The sequence below is a fragment of the Phascolarctos cinereus genome, unplaced genomic scaffold, assembly GCF_003287225.1.
Source record: "Phascolarctos cinereus isolate Bilbo 61053 unplaced genomic scaffold, phaCin_HiC Scaffold_3;HRSCAF=262, whole genome shotgun sequence".
NCBI classification, from domain to species: Eukaryota; Metazoa; Chordata; class Mammalia; order Diprotodontia; family Phascolarctidae; genus Phascolarctos; species Phascolarctos cinereus.
In genome coordinates this window covers 76493250-76513090 of record NW_027555736.1, presented here as the reverse complement: position 1 = coordinate 76513090, position 19841 = coordinate 76493250, and the positions used below count along the sequence as shown (strand labels likewise).

Here is a 19841-nt window from a genome sequence, read left to right as displayed (position 1 = left end):
CAGATTTCTAGACTCATAGAACAGTAGAGCTGGAAGAGATCTCAAGGGTCATCTAGTCCAACCCCTTTATATTACAAATGAGGACACTGGGGCCCAGGCAGATGAAGCAACTTGCCCAAAGTTACATAGTGATTTAATAGCAGAGTCAAGAATTAAACTCAGATCTTCTAACTCCCTATGGAGTGTCATCTCTCAACCAGGCAAACCTATTTGCTGCTCCCTATACAAGCTTCCCTACCTGTAAGGCCTGCCCACTCCCCAGTCTGACCAATGCTAATATGTCTTTGAAAGTGGCTTCACTAAATACACTCATACACATGCTAATTTCTCTATCCAAGCTCTCAGACTGGCTCCTGCAGCTATGACCAACTTAAGAAACCCACCAGAGGGGAATAAGTGTTCAGATGAGGAGCTAAGTCTTTTCTCCTCCAAAACAGAGGCAGGAAATATTCAAGTGAGAAAATAAATGAGGGTAGAAAAGTTTGCTCAAGACTAGCCTACAGGAAACCTCTTTTGGTTATGTGAATGTATGTATATTGTCATTAGGATAGGCTTGTAGATTGAAACATCCTCACATCACAAAGAAAGATTTTTAAAAATCCTTCACTAGGACATTCAGAAACCTGGAGGCCAAAACTGGTTCTTCTGCACCTAGGTAGCATGGTAGCTATCCCTTCTTCTGCCTCTAGGCATGGACCCATTAATGAGTCAGCCACATTTTCTACATCAGCCACCTTCCTTCTCTCCTCTTCCATTTAATTTCATTTTGTACTCATCACTTTGATATCCTCTTCCTTGGTGCCCTCCTCAACTTCTCCTTCCCATCATTTCCACTTCTCTTATCCCTTTATTTCCTTCCTCACATCCTTTCTTCCCTTCATGGTGTTCCTTATCCTTCATCCATGTTATTCATATCTTCACAGTGATGTATCTGCTCCTCACAGGATGTCGTCAACAACATGGACACAGTAACTCACCTTGAAAGATCACCAAATCCTTTTTTTCCCCAAATCAAACTTCTAGAATCACTTTGGCCATAAATATATACACACATATATATATATATATATATATTTTTTTAATGAAAACCAGTCATCTTTGGCAGGGCTACTTGAGAGTCATGACACATGATACATACAATTAAATCACTTAGTGTTTAGAAGGCTATGAGATCTTCAGAAAATCACCTTAAAGAGACTTCTTTCACTATCTCTTCTGTAAGGATTAAATCTCATTGCCGTTAAAATTTTAGGTATTTTAGGAATGAATCAACTATGCAAACATTTTCCAGAGTTGTTAACTACTGTCTGGAGCTTTCCCAACTCTGGTGAATTCTACAGTTGGGGAATTTAAATTCAAGCAAATATTCAGGGCAATTCTTGAATTCTCCAGATAATTTTCTGTAGCATAGCCCTGCCCAAGTTTCACTGGACCATCTGATCAAAGGCACAAATTATGAATGGCCAAACTAGAAGGTATTCACACATTGGGATCAACAAGACATACAAGTTCTAAGCAGAAGGCAGAGACAAAACAATACCATAGCGATATGATGCAGGACTGGGCTCATAAAGATAGCTGATGCTTAAAAGCATGCATTGAAGGGTGTACCAGCAGGTCTCAGCAAGGCATGCTTTAACATACACAGCTCCTGACGTCATAGAAATTGCTTCCATTGACCAGCCACAAGAGAGCCAAAGCAAGCCTAAATAAAGCCAGTATGAAAGATGTTGCTTGAAGAACTAATGTTGGCCTATAGGATAACATGGTAGGAGGCAAATACGGCTTTGGGTCAAGCAGCAAACAGAGGTAACTCCAACAGACCTCTAACCCAGATTTCCTCTTTGCTGTATCGTCTACATTTAGGAGGTCCCCAAACCGCTCATTAGTGATAAACTGATGGTGGGTTGGAATAACACCCGTGTGCCGTCTAGCTGCAATATCAGCTTCTTCTTGTTCACGCTTAAGCCGTCTCTGGTCCGCTAAAAGTTTCTGCCATGAAATCGCATAAAATGGACAATGAAATATCTGGTCCTGGGAATTTGAAAACTGCCAACAAAAACAACTGAGGATAAAGAGGCTGTGGAAACCCATCTGGCTAGTATAGCAGAGTACACTTAGCTGATCAATACTAGTCTTGAAGAAAACCTGATAAAGCTAATCACTTAATGAAATCTAATTTATTTGTACTGTAAAACAAAATGAAATCACACCAACAAAAGCAAAATTGGGGGGAGGCTTTGCTCTCCATTAAGACCAGAGGTGTCAAACACGTAGTCCATGAGCCACATAGCAGCCTATGACATACCTGACTGCAGCTGGACCCATATTAAAATGTAATTGGGAAATATTTTAAATAAATGAAATATTTAATATAAACATTATTAAAATTATTCATTTTTAATTTGTAGAATTTAAATTACTGAAATAAATATTATTTAAATAAAATCCATATTTAAACTAAATGAAAAATATAATAGAACATAGATAATGTTGATACGTGGTTTTCTAAGTCAACACGCAGCCCACAGGGATCTTTATGTATGGTTTGATGGCCCCTGTTTCTATTTGAGTTTGACACCACTGATCTAGAGACAAAATAAGGGAAATATGAAAGTGGTCTAAATGAGATAAAATATTCCATAAATGCAATTAACAACAATATTGCTTTTGCTTATACAGGTAGCATTCCTGACCCACCATCAATAGAACATGAGTTTTGAGTTATTTTTCCAGAAGTAGGAATGGGTTTATACCTAGCCATCCAAATTCTTCATACTTGTTACAATCAGTTAATATGTATTTGCAAGATGGCTAACGAGGGCTTATCAGAAGATCTAAGGTCATACAACAACAGAGCAACACTGACCATCCCACAGATAGATAAAACTATTAACCCTGGTCTTGTAAGCAATGTGTTTACCCAGGCAACCAAAGATAAAGCCTGACACCATCATGTTATGGTTATACAGAGGCCATGCTAATATTGTCTATATCACTTTTAATACTTGCTTTTCCTTTGTCAAAGCAAGCCCCATGACATCAGTCAGAAGTCAAACCTGGAGCCTGCCATATGGCAAGCAAGATGTCACCTACTGAATGACTCATCTCAACACTTCACTACTTCAAGAGTCTTTGATTTCATGGGTGTGGGGGCTTTCCCCCTCAACAGAGATTGCATCCCTTCAAGGTCTTAGTAGACGTTCTTTGAGAGTTTTTGTGGCTGAAAAAATTCATTACCTGGCAGCTGACCTAGTGATTAACAATACTCTCTAGCTTGAGTTACGTTGGTCCTCAGAGGACAGGGATATAGACATAAAGCCTTTCCCACTTAGTATGACCTTCTAGGGTTTGTTCTCCACTGGTGTAGTCTTTGAAAGCCCAGGGTTATCTCGTGGCCATGAGGCTGCACTAGAGAAGGTCTGATCTCAGTATCAGATAGCTTCAGAGCTGGTCCAAATGAATGCCTCTCCAGAAGTGGCTGCAGTATTCAAATTGACACTACATATTCCCATTGGTCTGGAGCCAATTATCATATTTTTCATAATTATAAAAGGGACCACTTCATGGGATTCACTATTTGCACTAATCAGGACCTAACTATATCACTACCACTTAGACAAGATGAGATTCAATTTGTTTTAACTATACAGGCCCTGTTGCTCTCATATTTTAATGCTCTGAAACCAAAATTTGATGATAAAGATGAAATCTTGGTTATAGTAATCAAGGTTCAAGAGAAATAAAGCTATTGTTCTGTAAAGGAAGGAGCCCTGGATCTGAACTCAGAAGATGAAGTTTACAGGCCCAGTTCTTCCCCCCGCCCAGGTATTAGAATATAAGCTCCTTGTGGGCAGGGCTTACTTCATCCTTTGTAATTCATCCCTAGCACAGAGCCTGGCATACAGCAGGTGCTTAATAATCCTTGTTAAATGATAGATTGATTGATATTTGCATGACCTGGCCCTTGGGGTACATCATATAACTTCTGAACCTCAGTTTCCCCATCTGTAAAAGGGGGTTAATAATACTCACACTGACTATGCCTCACGGAATTATTGTAAGGATCGACTAAGATAAGCATTTTGTTAACTGTAAGGCTAACTATACAGGTCAGCTCTCACTAGATTATAAGCTTGTTTAGAGCAGGGACTGTCTCTTTCCTTTCTTTGTACCCCCAGGTTAGCAAAGTACCTGGCACATAACAGTTGCTTAATAACTGCTTATTAACCAACTGACTGACTATTATCATTCTTATTATTCTGTGCCCCATGGATGGTCCATTATAACATCGATTTGCTGATCAGGTTACTACAAACTCTCTAATGCAGGTTACACTACACAACAAATACATTTTCATGGTCTCTGATCATGTAGATGTAACACATTATAAGTTCTTTATCATGAATCGTTTGAATTGTGCCTGGAAAAAGGAAGAAGAGAACCAAGTTGTAATTGAATTCTTTACATTTCTTATCCCCTGCCCAAAATTCACATGTACTTTGCCCTTTAAGAACATCACACCCAAATTTGCAAACCACCCATCAAAATAAAACAATATTTTTTAAAAGTTTCAGATTTTTTGAAAGAAGAAAGGGACAGCAATTATATGTACATATGAATATACCTATTTGTCCTACTGGACTAAAAGCAATTCTTTTACTTAAGGTGTCAATAGCAGGCTTTCATATCAAGACCGTGACTTTTAGTGGTATACTCATTAAAACAAAGTTCTATTACAGCAAAAGTCCTTGAAGGTCCCATGTAATTCATGACCATGGGAGGATACTGGTGTCACATGCATAGAAGTATTTTCAATTACACTTTCACCAAAGTAAAAATCCCTGTTCCTGTGAGACACCTAATTAACAAGAGTCTTAATTACTGAACGAACTGGTTTTTCCTCCATGTTCCTGAATATTACGTACTTGGTTTTTGTGTGTCAAATTTTCTGACACTCTTGCTAAGGTAGCTCAATCAGTCCGCTAGTCTTCTATCCACTAATTTATCAAAAGGCAAAATATCCAATTTGTTATTGTGGCTCAATCCCAGCACCTCTCAAAGACTGGAAATCACCCACATCTTCCATTTCAGGTCATGTCCTCATCTGTAACTTGGCCTTAAGATTGCTGTTTGAGGCTCTGAGAGTTTATATGATTTGCCCAAAGACATGTGGCTAGTATGTGCATTGGGCAAAGTTTGAATCCAGGTATTTTTGGCACCAAGGCTATCTCTCTATTCACTAAAGTAAACCACACCACCTCTCACCTCCTAATTTACAGATAAGGATAGTGAGGGCCAGGGAGGTCAGGCATTACTCTCAACACATTCTTAAGTGTGTGCTTGTAGTTTCATGCAAATCCTTTCATCATATTTGTGGGTCAACTGCTGGTACATCATCTTAGCCAAGCTGTTACGATGGCAAGTAAAAGCCAGAACAATCACAGCAGCATACCATCTGACTGGTGGTAAGCACAGATGAGATCACCTTTACCTCTCACCCAATAATTTCTTCTTTATTAGACAGCTGCAGTAATTTTACCTGGCAGTCATCTTGTGCTGACTCACCACTATGAACCATTCAGTACTCATTTGCTTTCCAAAGCCCTTTACCCCATTCTCAGCAGTAATGTTATTTGCAAATTCTTAGATGGGCCAAAGTGAAAAGTACCAGGCATCTCCTTTCCCCCTTTCTTACTTAAGTTTTCTGTACTCTATGCATATCTTCTCTGCTGGGTTACAGGTTATCTTCCCAAGCTAGTTTTTATACAGACCATTATTGTTATTATTGCTTCCTCTGCTTTTATAAGCCAGTCCTCTAACAGAAGTGGGGAAAGACAAAGAAATGGATTATATACCTGAGTGTTCCCCTCACCTCCTCCCAGGGGGATGGGGAACCATGGAGAAAGGGAGCCCTAAAAGGATTCTTATTTGTAATTTTTATACCCTAGATCTGCATTTAGGACCAAATGCCAATATTTTCTATTATGTCACAGCAGTGAATAGTCATCTTAATATTTCCACTTTTTGGAGAGGGGAAGTAATCTGCCCTAAGTTACACATAAGGCTTGGAGATGGGGATTTAGCCCCATCTGCACTTTGAAATGAAATTACTTTTGTAGACAAAGATAGGCTGGCACAGAATCTGCCAAATACTTAGTATCTTTTTCCATTTTTACTTCAGAAAAGCTATGGGACTTTGAGATGGGACTAACCTCTTTGTCATCATGACGCCTTCGAATAAAATCTTCAGTAGTTTCCAAGTATTCAGCTGGGGTGAAGTGCCGAGGTGATTCTGAATCTTCAAAACAACATAGCAGACAGAGTTAAAACACACAGAGTTTTTTTCCCAAAAACCCAGGAGGGGGCACACATTCCTGGCAATCCACACACTCTCCCACAATAGACGTTTTAAGGCATTTTCATGAATATCAAACTGATTGAATATTGGGAAGGTAAAACACCAAAATATTGGAAAGATCAAATATCAAACTTATTGAATATTAGGCCTCCTCTCCTTCCCTCTACTTTTCCCTCCCACCTTTTTTGGGATCCACTTGTGGGGTCATTTGAGAATAGAGGAAACCAGTGAATTGAGAAAGGAGATAAAAACAGAGCATCTCCTTTCATGAGCATCCCCACTAATAAGACCGATATGGTCTTATTGGGACAAAGTACACATTCACACACATGGGCCAACGTGAGAGGCTGCTCCTCATTCAAGTGGGTTTGGACAGAGGCAAAGAATAGGAACCTCCAGAATTCCCTTGTTAATGGTCCTCATGCAATCTAAGTGGCCAATTTTTCTTTCAATGTAGGGCTTGGTGATAATTCTATGGATAACAGATGCATTTTCTTTTTTTGTTTTTATTTTTGTTTTTGTTTTTGTTTTTGTTTCATTTTTGCTCAAAAGGGGCAGCCACTATTAGCCATGATTAAATGCCAAGCAACACACAGAGGTGATAATTGACAGACCAGGAGACAAGCATCAAGGGACAAGGAAGGAGGGGCACAAGGCAAGCAAAATGGGAAAGACGGAGGAGGTCACACTGGTAAAGGAGACAAAAAGCCACCTCGGGGGGGTGTTCCAAGGTCATTTTGCGGGTTGTTGTTCCTATCCAAGCTGGGACCTAAACACGGGCCCAAGCCACTGGGTTTAAGGGTGCCCAGATAGTCTTCTGGAATCACAGCTCTTTTTGGAGAGGGTTCTGGGACCTGGCTAAGCCTTTCCAGGACACAGAGTGATGACTGGCGCTTGGGAACAGAGGGCTTCCCTTCCCCTTTGGGGCTGAATTCATTCCCAAGGGGATGAGTTTGGGATTCTGCTTTCTGCCGCATCGTTGGGCCAGAAGAGTCACTGTGTGGAAGCTTTCGGGCATGGTACTGGAGGGGCTTTTTCAACCTGAAAGGCAGGGGGCCCATGAGGTAGATGTTTCTAAGGACAATGTTCTTGTCCCCTCCCATGTCCACTCTCCAGCCAGGGCTCCTGGAGGCCTGCTGCTGCTCATGCTTCCGTATGGTGGTGAAGCGGGTGTAAGATGCTGGACAGCTACCCTTGCACTTGTTATGCCGATGTTTCTGAGAATCACTGTGCACACTGCTGGTGCTGCCCTCCCGACTGTCATTGGAGATGGTGGAAAGATGGTCAAGCTCCTCTGAGCAGGCTGAGGGAGGGTGAGCAGGTAGAAGGGCCCTAAGATTCAAAGCTGGCTCTTCCATATTGCTGCAGGAGGGAGAAGCATAGGCCACCGTGGGGTGCTCTGTGATATCCTTCTCCCTATGGTGCAGCTTGGGAGATTCTAGGAGGGATTCAGCAGAGCGGGCCGCACTCAGACCACTGTGGGACAGCAGTGGCACAGGAGACTTGCTCAGTCGGCCTGATAAGTCCAGGGACGGCATGGAGCGGGACCGCTGGATCAGCTGCTCAAATGCTGTGACCCGTGAGGAGACCGTGTGTTTCGGAATGTGCTCAGAGCTCTGCTGGCTGAGGTGGAACTCTCCCCTGGCTTCTCCCAGGTTACTGGATTCAAAATGGGACGCCAGGTCCCGGACACTGGAGGAGGAGACGGAGCCCAGGTGGAGCCCAGTTCGGTTAATGTGGTGCATATTTTTGTAAAGCATCGTGAATTCACTACCTCCCTTCCTGGAGAGGGGGCAATACTTCCTGGCACTGGCCCCGTAATCCTGGAGGCTCTGGGTACTCCCAGACTTGGTGCCATACTCTCGCTTCACCCGCATAAGAAGGTTTTCAATGCTTCCTCCTCCTTGCAATGGGAGTGTTCTTTTGGAATCCTCTGAAGCAGGGGAGCTACAAAGGTTTTCATAGCTTTGAGCCTTCTCTGGGGGCAACAGGACACTCTTCTTTTCCTGCAAGAGAGCACTTGGAGCTGACAGCCTGGGTTTGAATTTGGAAGGGAGGATCTCAGAAATGCAGGCTTTCGCTGCAGACAGGGGCTTCTTATGTTTACACATAGGCCCTGACACATCACTAGCATGAAAGGTTCGGCTATGAACTGAAGAAGAGGAAATCATATGAGCATTCCCACCTTTACGATCCACTGGTAAGCATGCAGAATAAAATAAACACAACCCATTAGGTTAAAAGCTGGAAGCAGGGAAGAAAGGAGAGGTCACATGCTCATTTTTTATCAGTGCATCTCTTTCACTTGGTGTCAGAAAGCAACATAAAAATCACTGAGCTGCAAAGCAGGTGCAAATGGGGTAACTAAAAGAAAAATCATTCCCCCCCACCCCACTCCCACTAAGTGTTTCTGGGAAAAAGGACACTCAGCTGGTTTCAGAGAGAGAGAGATTTGATTTTTTTTTTTAAAGAGAGAATGGCAAAGCTAGGGGACTGAGAAAGAAAAACTGCTACCATCAGAAAGATAACAGGAGATATGACATAAGAGGTCTCAAAAGGCTTGGATGTACATCTGGACCAGTCAGAACTTCTCCTGACTGCTTGAGGATCAACCACAACTGTCATTTCCATTCTTTGTGTGCAGGAGAAATAAAAACTGACCATCCTCACCCCATTACCTTTAGTGGAAGCAGTGCTAGCAGGTCGCTTGAGACCACTTAATCCCTGGAGAGGAATGTCTCCGCCTTCCAGTACACTTTTGTAAATCTGTCTTTCATTCTCCAAACCAGTGGAATCCCCTGGAGCCATCTCTGACTCTCTCTTCACTGCATGGATATTGGGTGAATATGAGCTATAAAGATTATAATTTTTAAAAAGTCAGATTTAGAATATTGTAGGTTTTAAAAAGTCAGATTTAGTATCAGCTTTAAAAGAAATTAAGAGAGGAAACGAAAGCATGTTACCAGTTAAAGAATAAACACATACCTATCTGTTCTATAAAATTTCATGCAAGAATATGAAATGTTTGTCAGATAAAATAATCATTTTCATTTAGAAGTACCAACAGATTCCTTTTATAGGGAAGGTGGCCCCGTGAGTAGCTACAGTTTATTTAAGTTCCTACTATGTGTTAAAGCATTTAAGTTCCTACCATGTGCAATTCACAGTGCTAGGTACTGGGGATGAGGCAAGGAAAGAAACTTGCCAAAATGCATGCTCTCAAAGAACTTATTTTCAAGTGTCCACTACCAAATACTTAGAAATTTTAAGCCATCCCAGCCAGGGATAGACTGATTGGTGATTTTTATGAAATTTTTCATTCCTTTCAGAACCTTTTCCTTCAGGAGAAACCTTAAAAAATCAATCCCTGAGACCCTCTAAAATGATGTGGCCTCAGGGCAGCTAGGGGGTGCAGTGGATAAAGCACCAGCTTTGGAGTAAGGAGGATCTGAGTTCAAATCTGGCCTCAGACACTTGATACTTACTAGCTGTGTGACCCTGGGCAAGTCACTTAACCCCAACTGCCTCACCACCAAAAAAAAATTTATGTTGCCTCCAGCATTGCTTTCTTCTATATACATTTGGCCAGGTCCAGCTGCCTTTCCCAAATATAGCTTCTTACATGCAAATTTATTTCCTTGCATAGCACAGCAGATACTAAGGTAGTGGGATTCAAATACGTTATCTCTACATTTTTGACTGATGAGAAGAGCTCACTCTAGAAAAGTTGGCAGATCTGTTCCATTTCATGTCTATTTGTGTCTTTCTGTGTCTAGCCAGATTTCATGGCAAGTTCTCTAAGAGCTCATTTTCTCCCTTGTTACTTTTCTTTTGCTGTTTCATGAAGCACTATTGCTAATAAACACCCACCATCTTTCTTGGTAAGGAATTTAGACTACACTTATGTGGCACTTTGGCTGTGTTATCTTTCCACTTGAGAAGGGGACCAGATACAAACCAATCCTCAACATTTGCAAAAATGCAAATGTTGATACATTGAACCTGTAGGAAGTAGGGGGTTAGGTTCCCACAACCACCATAAACTGTAATCTTTTGCTAGAGATTGTTGAAAATATACTTTTCTACATGCAATTCTTTATAACAAAGCATTAATTCTTTAATAAGCACTTTACCAACACAGTAACCATGAAACAACCCATAAAATGAAGTACACAAAATAAAATTGGTAACAAGCAAAACATTTTTAGTAATTCCCTAGAATTCTGTAACCATCTATGCTAACATCTTAAAAAAATCCAATGAATTCAGATAATATTAACTTTTAATAACACATGAAATCTATAGTACCATAAATACTTTTTTTTTTTGCAGATATAACAAGTAGTCAGTTCATTAACACTAAACTTGTGGACAACAGTGGCTGACAGCAGCTGCAGCCATTGCAGCATGAAGTTTATTTAACACTTTTATTTTTTCACTAAGCCACATCCCTGATTTTGCACACTTGGGCTTAGAGTCCAAAGGACTTGCATTACACGTTGGGAGCACAATCACAAGACAAAATGTGAGTTTTAAAAGCAAACAACGAAAATATGCAATAAATGCATGAGGAAATCTTTGTAACAGTAGCGTGAATAAGACCAATGAAAAGCCTAGTGGGATACCAGTGGCTCTGTGCATCACACTTCTCATTTTTTTCTCTATTGCGCATAGCTGTGAATATGCAGGGCTGCCAATACAAAAGTGAAAATGAAGTTACTAACAAAGTCATGGGAATGCTCGAAGTGACAAAAGTTAAACCTGTGAATGTTGAGGATTGACTCTATTTATTGGCAGAGGCTCTTTTGTGGTTCTTTCTGTCTCCTAGTAGAGGTGGCCATTTATATCAGGAATTAGTCTAAGAAATGATGGCTATCTTTTTTTGTTTTTTGAAATGATGGTCATCTTGAGACAATGTCTTTCCTTTTGTACACCTATTTAAAAAAAATTGTAGCTTATCTAAATGAGTTGGATTGGAGCTACCATAATAGCATGTGGTATCTTTTTTTTGTCTTTTATCTTTTCTTCCTGTATTGCACTTAAGAGTTTAGCTCTAACAGACTGATTAACTAATTATACTTGATTCTGAAAAGGCTGTTACTTCAATAACTTTAAATTTAATATAGCCAAAACCTATCTTATCTTTCATATTTTCCTCTCTCTCTCTCTCTCTCTCTCTCTCTCTCTCTCTCTCTCTCTCTCTCTCTCTCTCTCTCTCTCTCTCTCTCTCTCTCTCTCTCTCTTTTGAGGCAATTTCAGTTAAGTGACTTGCCCAGGGTCACATAGCTAATAAGTGTCTGAGGCCAGATTTCAACTCAGGTTCTCCTGATTCCAGGGCCAGTACTCTATCTACTGAACCACCTAGCTACCCCTCTATCATCTTTCATCTTAAACCTGTTCTTCCTCCAGATTTTACTACTTCCATTAGAGGTCCAACTATTGACTATTCACCTAGTATTCTATTGGTGAAATCTTGATATTAATCTTTTACTCTTCCTTCTCTTTCATCTCATTTCTGATTAAACATCTGGTCCTGTTGATTTATCTCTACAATATCTCTTGCATCCATCCTTTCCTTCTATTGCCACTACAATTGTCCCATATGAGCCCTTGTTATCATTCTATGTGTTGAATCCCTCCAAGCTCCCCCACTCTTTGTTGGGTTCCTCCCTATCCAACTCAAATGTCACCTCTTCCAGAGAACTTTCCTTTATTTGTCTCTTATCAATAATGACCTTTCCCTCTAGGACCTCACATACAATTCTATGAATCTCTTAAAAGGAATGCATTATGCAGATTCATTAAACCAATTTGCATACATATCATATACCCCTTCTAGAACTGGGGCTCTTAAACATTTTTTTGTTTCATGAAACACTTTGACGGTTTGATAAAGTCCACGGACCCCTTCTCAGAATAAAGTTTGTAAATGCTTAAAGTAAAAATACATACAAACATAAAGAAAACCAATTATATTTTGATAGTTATCAAAACATTTTAAAAAACAATTCATGGATTCTAGATTAAGAACCCCTGCTGTTGTGTAGTTCAGTTGTATCTAACTCTTCATGGCCCCATTTTGGGTTTTTTTAGCAGAGATATTGGAATGGTTTGCCATTTCCTTCTCTGGCTCATTCTACAGATGAGGAAACTGAGGCAAATGGGGTTAAGTGACTTGCCCAGGGGCACATAGCTAGTGTTTGAAAACAGATTTGAACTCAGGTCCTTATGATTCTAGGCCTGGTACTCTATCCACTGTTCTACTTTGCTATCCCAAAAGAATCCCTGTACTAGACTATAAGTTCTATGAAGGCAAATCTTATGTCTTATTTAGATATATCTCCTCCTCAGTTCCTGGACTATGTATTGCACATGTCAGTCTTTAGTATTAGAGTATTAGTTTTACTAGAAACCAAATGTGAAGAAAAATTGCAAAATCTACCTTAGCTTCTTAAAATAAAAGTTGGTGGCTAGGAAGCAGTGATCCTGACTGAATACTGAAACTTGGAACTCTAGTTCAATAAAGAATTTAAGTTATGTGAGGCAAGCTTGCACATTCAAAACAGCAATATGGGAGGAGTTCATCAGAAGGGTTTAAAACAAAAGCAAGGTTGGAGGGGGGAAATGATTATCACTAATTAGGAGTAGCAGGGAAAGTTACACAAGAGAGGTGGCATTTGAAGGTAAGTTCCATTTATTTATAGGTTATAATTCCAGGAATAGTTATTATAAAATGAATTCAGTGCCTAATTGTTTGTCAGGAAGATTACACTGAAGGAAAACTTATTTTTTTAAAACTAGATCTGTGACTTCATCAGCAGGGGACACTCGGTGTAAAAATTCCTCTTGTCAATACGAATCAACAATTCTGAGGTCACTTACAGCCTTAGAAAAAAACCGCTTGGTGGCTCACAGAGTCTGTTAAGAGACCGTGGTCACAAGGGAAGGGGGAAGGGAAAGAGTATTTATTAAGCACCTACTATATGCCAGCACTGTGTAAAAGCACTTTATGATCTTATCTCATTTGTGATCACAGAGGTCTGGATGTGTCCGTGCAAAGATTCAGGTCTTCTTGGTTCTAAGGCTAGGCTGCCATGCTAGCCCCACACAGAAATGTTCCTCTCCAAGGAAGAGCCAGCCTCTTCTCTATGACCAGTGGAAAAGAGGAAAGAGTAGGTGGGGAATGCAGGAAGGAAGTGTAATAATGAATATTTTGCTATTAAGTTAGTTTGCCTGTTCTGTTATTAAATAACAAGCACTTATGCTTGTCTGTTGTTGTCATTTTTCAGTTGTGTCTGACTTTTTGTGACCCCATTTGGGGTTTTCTGGGCAGAGACACTGGAATGGTTTGCCATTTCCTTCTCCAGCTTCTTTTATAGATAAGGAAAGTGAAGCAAGTAGGGTGATGTGACTTGCCCAGGGTCACAGAGCTGGCAAGTGTCTGAGGCCAGATTTGAACTGACGGAGTTGAGTCTTCCTGACCCCAGGCCTTGTACCCTGTCCACTGGGCCACCCAGCTACCCTTATGTTTATCTAGCATTTTACAAATTTCAAGTATATCAGCTGATTTCATCCTAGTCCACCACTGTGGAGGTAGATTTTAAGAGATGAAGGGACTGCTCTAAGAGATTTATTCCTGATCCATGCCCTGAGGGGTATAAGTTACTTTCCTCATTTTACAGATGACATGACTGAAGCCCTGGAGAGGTCTGATAGTTAGCATCAGAGGCAGCTCTAGAATTCAGGTGTCTCAGTTCTAGGTCTACTATCTGAGTTGCTTTCCCTTTTGCAATTCTGTTAGAGAGGGGCTGTTAAAAACCATTTGCTCTCATGGGCACCTGGGCTTTACAGTTCCTTAATCAAAAGGGGGGGGGCAGCTAGACGACGCAGTGCACAGAATGCTGGGACTGGAGTCAGGAAAACTCATTTCCCTGAGTTCAAATCTGGCCTTGGACATTTACTAGCTATGTGACCCCAGGTACTTAAGCTTGTTTGCCTCGGTTTTCTCATCTGTAAAATGAGCTGGAAAAAAAAATGGGAAACCATTCCAGTATCTTTTCCAAGAAAACCCCAAGTGGGGTCAGAAAGAGTGAGACAGGACTGAAAAATGACTGAACATATCAAAAAAGGGTCCTGAGTGCCATCTAGTGACCAAGATGAGTAAATCTACTGTTGAGCGAGACTTCTGCCTCCTAAGAACTAAAGATGGTGGCATTTATATTAAAATACAGTCATCAAAACATTTTTTTATAAAGTTTACAGACCCTCATGTTATGAACCCCTGAGGAAGAGGATTAGCTTTAGCAAGGAGTAGAAAAGGCTGTTCCTCTGTGGTCGGTGGAAAGGAGGAATGAGTGGGTGTGAGGAATATAAGACATGGAAGGAACTCCTGTCACATGGCCTCAGTCTTCTCAGTGAAGTGGGAGGCTAAGCAATCTGTGGCCAAGTGTGGGAGCTCTGGATTCATAGCATCACAGAATCACAGCTGCAGCGTTGGAGGGCAACACAGAAGCCATCTGGTCCAACTCCCTTATTTTACAGGTTGAGAAACTGAGGACCAATAAGTTGACTTGTCTCAGGCCATGCAGACCATAAGTGTCAGAGCCAGAATTTGAACCCAGGTCATCTGAATCCAAACCCAGCACTGTTTGGTTTGAAATAGTCACTGCGAAGAATGAGATGGGGTAGAACAGAGGATCGTCTAACGTGCTCTCTTCCTCACCTCTGCCTCTGAGCTTCCCTGGCTTCCTTCAAGATGCAGTTCAAACGCCAACCTTGTGCAGGAAGTGTTTCCTGGTCTTCCCAGGCCTTCCTGCTATTCTGTATTTATCTTGCAGGCACTTAGTTAGAATGCAAGCTCCTTCAGGGCAAGTCTGGTTTTGCTTTTTCTTTTTTATCTTTGGTACTTAGCACACAGTACCTGGCACATAGTAAGGCATAAATGTTTATTGACTGATTGAAGAATGGTACCTTAGGAGTTATGTATCATAATTTAGAGGGGAAAATCACCCTGCCGCTAGTCTGAACAATTTAGAACACATTGACCATGAGGAACGACAGACCGGTTTTGAACAAACAGTCAATTTCTATTTGGGAAGATGAATGAGGTGAGATGGATTGGAGGAGTGGGAGACTAGAGACAAAGAAATCATTTTAGGAGATTATTAAAGAACCAGCAAGCAGACATTCTAAATCTTGTGTCCCATCTATGGAGGTCTGATTCTTCACTTCTTGGTTCCCAGTTTACATCGGGAAATTCCTATTCAACTGAATTAATCCCGCTCTCTCTCTGGGCTTCCCTCCACAACAGCTCTCTGACAACCTCACCAGTTCCATACTCCTCTGGGACCTGGCAGCCCTCACTTAGGGGGATTTTGTCTAGATGATTCTAAATTCAAAGGGACAAGCAACAAATGCATGGAACCTTAGTATGTTAGAGTTAGGAAGAACTTTAGGGACAGTGTTATTCTAAGCCCTCATTTTCAGATGAGGAAACAAGAGGCTCAGAGGTATTGAGAGGGACGTCCTCAAGTTCATATAGCATATGGCAGAGCTCAAAGATGCTTCTGAGAAACACAGAGCTAGGAGATCTCTTAGAAATTATCTATTCCAACCCTCTCATTTTATCATTTTACAAGAACTAGATACAGGGAGTAACTTGTCTTGGAGTGAGATATGACCCTGGGCTCTTTTCATTAACCTATGCTATCAACTAGCATTTAAAAGATTAAGAAATTGAGGTAGATAAAAGTATATTAAAGCAATATCTTCTTTTAAAAATCATCACAATGTTAGAAAACATTTACATATGTATACACACATATGTACATGTGTATGAGTATATACATATTACATATATACATACACATATATATTATATATATATCTATATAACATATATACATTTATATAAATATATATATATGTGTGTGTGTATATTTTATATATATATAATTATTATTACTATTAGAGAGGCTAAAGGCAAGCCTGCCATTGGGTAATACCATACCATGGATCTTCAATTTCAGCAGCATCAGAGTTCCCTTCACCAGTTCAGATAGCAACCCATCCATAACTTAGTAGATCAACCAGTAAGTACAGATAAATCTTAACAATGTGTTTAAGACTCAGAAAGTCTAAATGACTTGCCCATGGTCACACAGCTAGTAAGTGTTAGAGGCAGGACCCAGAGTTTCCTGACTCCAAGTATCACACTCTGTCCAGGGTAGAATACTGGCTCTCTACCACCATAGAACAATAAACTATAATAGATGGTAAAGGGACTGGTTTAGCCAGTTATGAGCAAGCATCCCAGACAACGAACAGACAAATGTCCCTGGGTGGACTCCCACCTTTCCCCACTTTTTACATTCTAGAAACAAAAACATGCAGTGGATCTTCAACTTACTAGGCAGAACGCTCAGCAGCCGTTTCTGGAGTGGGGCTGACTCTTGTAGTCTGTAAATGTACAAAAAGAGAGGTCAACATTTAAACAAAGGAAAAACAACAGCCAAGTCATTTTTTCTGTTAAACAATCTCTAATAATGACCTCTAGGAGCCAAGACAAATGGGGAGTGTGAAAGGGATCATGTTTGCAAAGAGGGTAACATTTTCCTTCCTTCCTGTTAGGAAAGGGCAGATTTTTAGCCAAGTTGCTCTTTTCACCTATTCTTGAGTAACTGGATCAAGCCCAAAGCTAGAACGTGCTAGTTGAGTCAGAATACACAACCTGGAGCTATCTACCCTGCCACTCCCCTCTGCCTCCACAGCAAAGACAGACTGATGTGTTCTGGGACACTTAACAAGGTCAATTAGAGAACGCTACAAGGCAATACCCAGCACCACCTTGATCAGGACACTTGCACAAACAGCTGAAGAGTCATTCAGGAGAACCCCAATTCCTTGGCCAGATCTAGAATGGTCTAATACTGCTTTTGAAGTTCAGCAGAGGTGAAACTGAATGAAATTACACTATTTGGTACTTAGGCAGTCATTTGCTACTACTCCTAGGTTTGCTAATGTGGAAATAGGAAGAAATGTGGTTTTATAATTATAAATTTTTTATAATTACAAACACTCTTTCAATAGAGGTAGGGAACCCTTTGGGGGCAGGGAATGTAGGATTACAACCCCACAAGCAAAAAATAAAAAATAAAGAAGAGGAATCACCAAGAGCCATGTCTAAATAAAAATCAATTTCATTACTTATTTGGGATTTTGGGGCAGGGTATTCAATTTGAGAGAAATATACAAGGCGTCTCAAAAATCTTAGACCTTTGAGACATCCTGTATAAAGTCATAATTCATCTACCTTAAAGAAAAAAACTAGAAATATGAAATTGTAATAAGCATAACAAATACTTCTTTAAACCCTTCAGTTCCATATTATGGACAATGAAGGAATAAAGATATCTAAGATAAAGAGAGGGAGAGGAAGAGACATTTAGGATAAGGTGAAGAAGAGAGAAAGAAGGTCTAGTAAGGGAGAGGCAGAGAGTAGGTGAGATGTTTGTGGGATATAGAGGGAGAGATTTGGGGGAGGAAGAAAAAGGGAGATAGTGAAAGAGAAAAGATACAAGGGAAGGTGGGGGGAGTAAACACTCTCACCAAAGTTTCTGTGCAAATGATCAGATTATTCTCCTTCCCTTACTATGCACCATAAGTGGCTATTCTCTTCTCCCTATATGGTCTCTTACATGGATACAGTCACTACGTCTCTGTGGCTGACTCCCAGGTTTTATCTTCAGTCTTGTACTCTGTCTTCAGATGAGTCCCTCAACTGCCTACTAGACACATCCGTGTGGATATCCAGCTGATGTCAACTTAACTTTAACAGGCCTAAACTGTCTTTATCATTCTCTACCCCCACCCCACCAAGAGATTTCTCTCCCTGGGTTTCCTATTTTTGTCAGTAGTATTATCATTCTCTGAGGCCTCCCCATATCTAATTAGTCACCAAACCCAGTTGATTCTTCCTGTGAAACATCTATTACATTCATCCTTTCTTTTTCACTGCATTATAGCTATTGAGGTAGCTCCTAATGGATCCCATGGCCTATAGTCCATTTCCTCTCCAAACCATTCTATACATCTTTGCCAGAATCGTCTTTCTAAAAGATGGCTTTGACAATAACATTCCCTTACTCAGAAATCACCAATGGCTCTCTATCACCTACAGGATAAAGCACTATGTTTTGTCTGATTTTGCCAAGTCTCTTGGCAATCTAGACCTAATTTTCCACCCTTATCTCCCACTACTCATTTATACAATCTCTAATAATGACCTTTAGGAGCCATGGCAAATGAGGAGTATGAAAGGGACTCTGTTTGCAAAGAGGGTAACATTTTCCTTCCTCCATGTCAAGGAAATGCAGACTTTTAACCAAATTGCAGTTTTCCCCTATTCTTGAATAACCAGATCAAGCCCAAAGCAAGAACATGCTACTAGTTGGGTCAGGAGACATCTCTGGTTGAGACCTAACCAGACTGACCTACTCTCCACACCCCAGAGCCATGACTTGCACATCTCCACCACCGTACCTTTCTGGGCTTATGCCATTATCCAGCCTGGAATGTTTCTCCCACCTGCTAAAACCCTATCCCATCATTCAAGACACACCTTGAGTGCTACTTCCTTCATGAAGCCCATGCTGACTACTCCAGGCCATAGTGGTCCTCTTTTCCCCTGGAACTCTGAGCACTGATTGCCTTATTAAACATGGACCATAGGCTGCTCTGTATGATGAGTTACCTTTCCATGTGTCTCTGTCTTGCCTCTTCTAATGGACTGCAGGGTCCTTGCTTTAGACTTATCTCATCACTTATAGAACCCCAAGATTTAGAGCAAGGCAGGACTTTAGAGATTGTTTAATCTAACTCCCTCATTTTAGACATGAGAAAGACAAGGCCCCGAGATGCTAAAGCTACTTATTCCAAATCCCAGAGCCAGTAGAAAGCAGAGTTGGACATCAAATCCAGGTCATGTAACTAGAGGCATCTGGGGCAGTGGAAAGAATCTATGATGTGGGTACAGAGGGCCTGGGCTCCGGTTACAGTTCCTCTTCCCATGTGACTTTGGGTGAGCCACTTCCTATCTCTGGGCCTCAGTTCTTCATCCATAAAATGGGGGGACTGGAGTACATGACCTCCAAGGATCCTTCCAGGTCTAAATCTAGGCTCCAATGAAGCTATTATTCCAAATCCAAGGCTCCTTATATTTTTTTGTATTTCCCAACACATCTAACATGAAGCCTTAGAGTTAGTTAACAAGTATTTATGAAGCATTAATTATGTGCCAGGAGCACCTAGGTGGCACAGTGGATAAAGTGCTGGTCCTGGCGTCAGAAAGACTCATCTTCCTGAGTTCAATTATGGCTTCAGACACTTACTAGCTGTGTGACCCGGGGCAAGTCACTTAACTCTGCCCCAGTTTCCTCATCTGTCAAATGAGCTGGAGAAGGAAATGGCAAACCACTCCAGC

At 40.8% G+C, this 19841-nt stretch overlaps 1 protein-coding gene across 50 annotated transcripts in view; it reads right to left on the bottom strand.

Annotated features, from left to right (window-relative positions):
* Nucleotides 1-19841, bottom strand: part of SORBS1 (sorbin and SH3 domain containing 1) — a 306881-nt gene that overhangs the window by 29951 nt on the left and 257089 nt on the right. For 46 of the 50 annotated variants that reach the window (XM_078150965.1, XM_020996940.2, XM_020996923.2 and 43 more), the window contains 4 exons: nucleotides 16770-16819; nucleotides 9040-9212; nucleotides 6216-6301; nucleotides 1825-1992 (listed from right to left, as the gene is read on the bottom strand). In XM_078150965.1, the coding sequence (XP_078007091.1) occupies nucleotides 1825-1992; nucleotides 6216-6301; nucleotides 9040-9212; nucleotides 16770-16819 (477 nt within the window). The remainder of the gene's footprint in view (nucleotides 1-1824; nucleotides 1993-6215; nucleotides 6302-9039; nucleotides 9213-16769; nucleotides 16820-19841) is intronic. The other 4 variants (XM_020996933.2, XM_020996951.2, XM_078150977.1 and 1 more) reach the window with 1 other exon arrangement.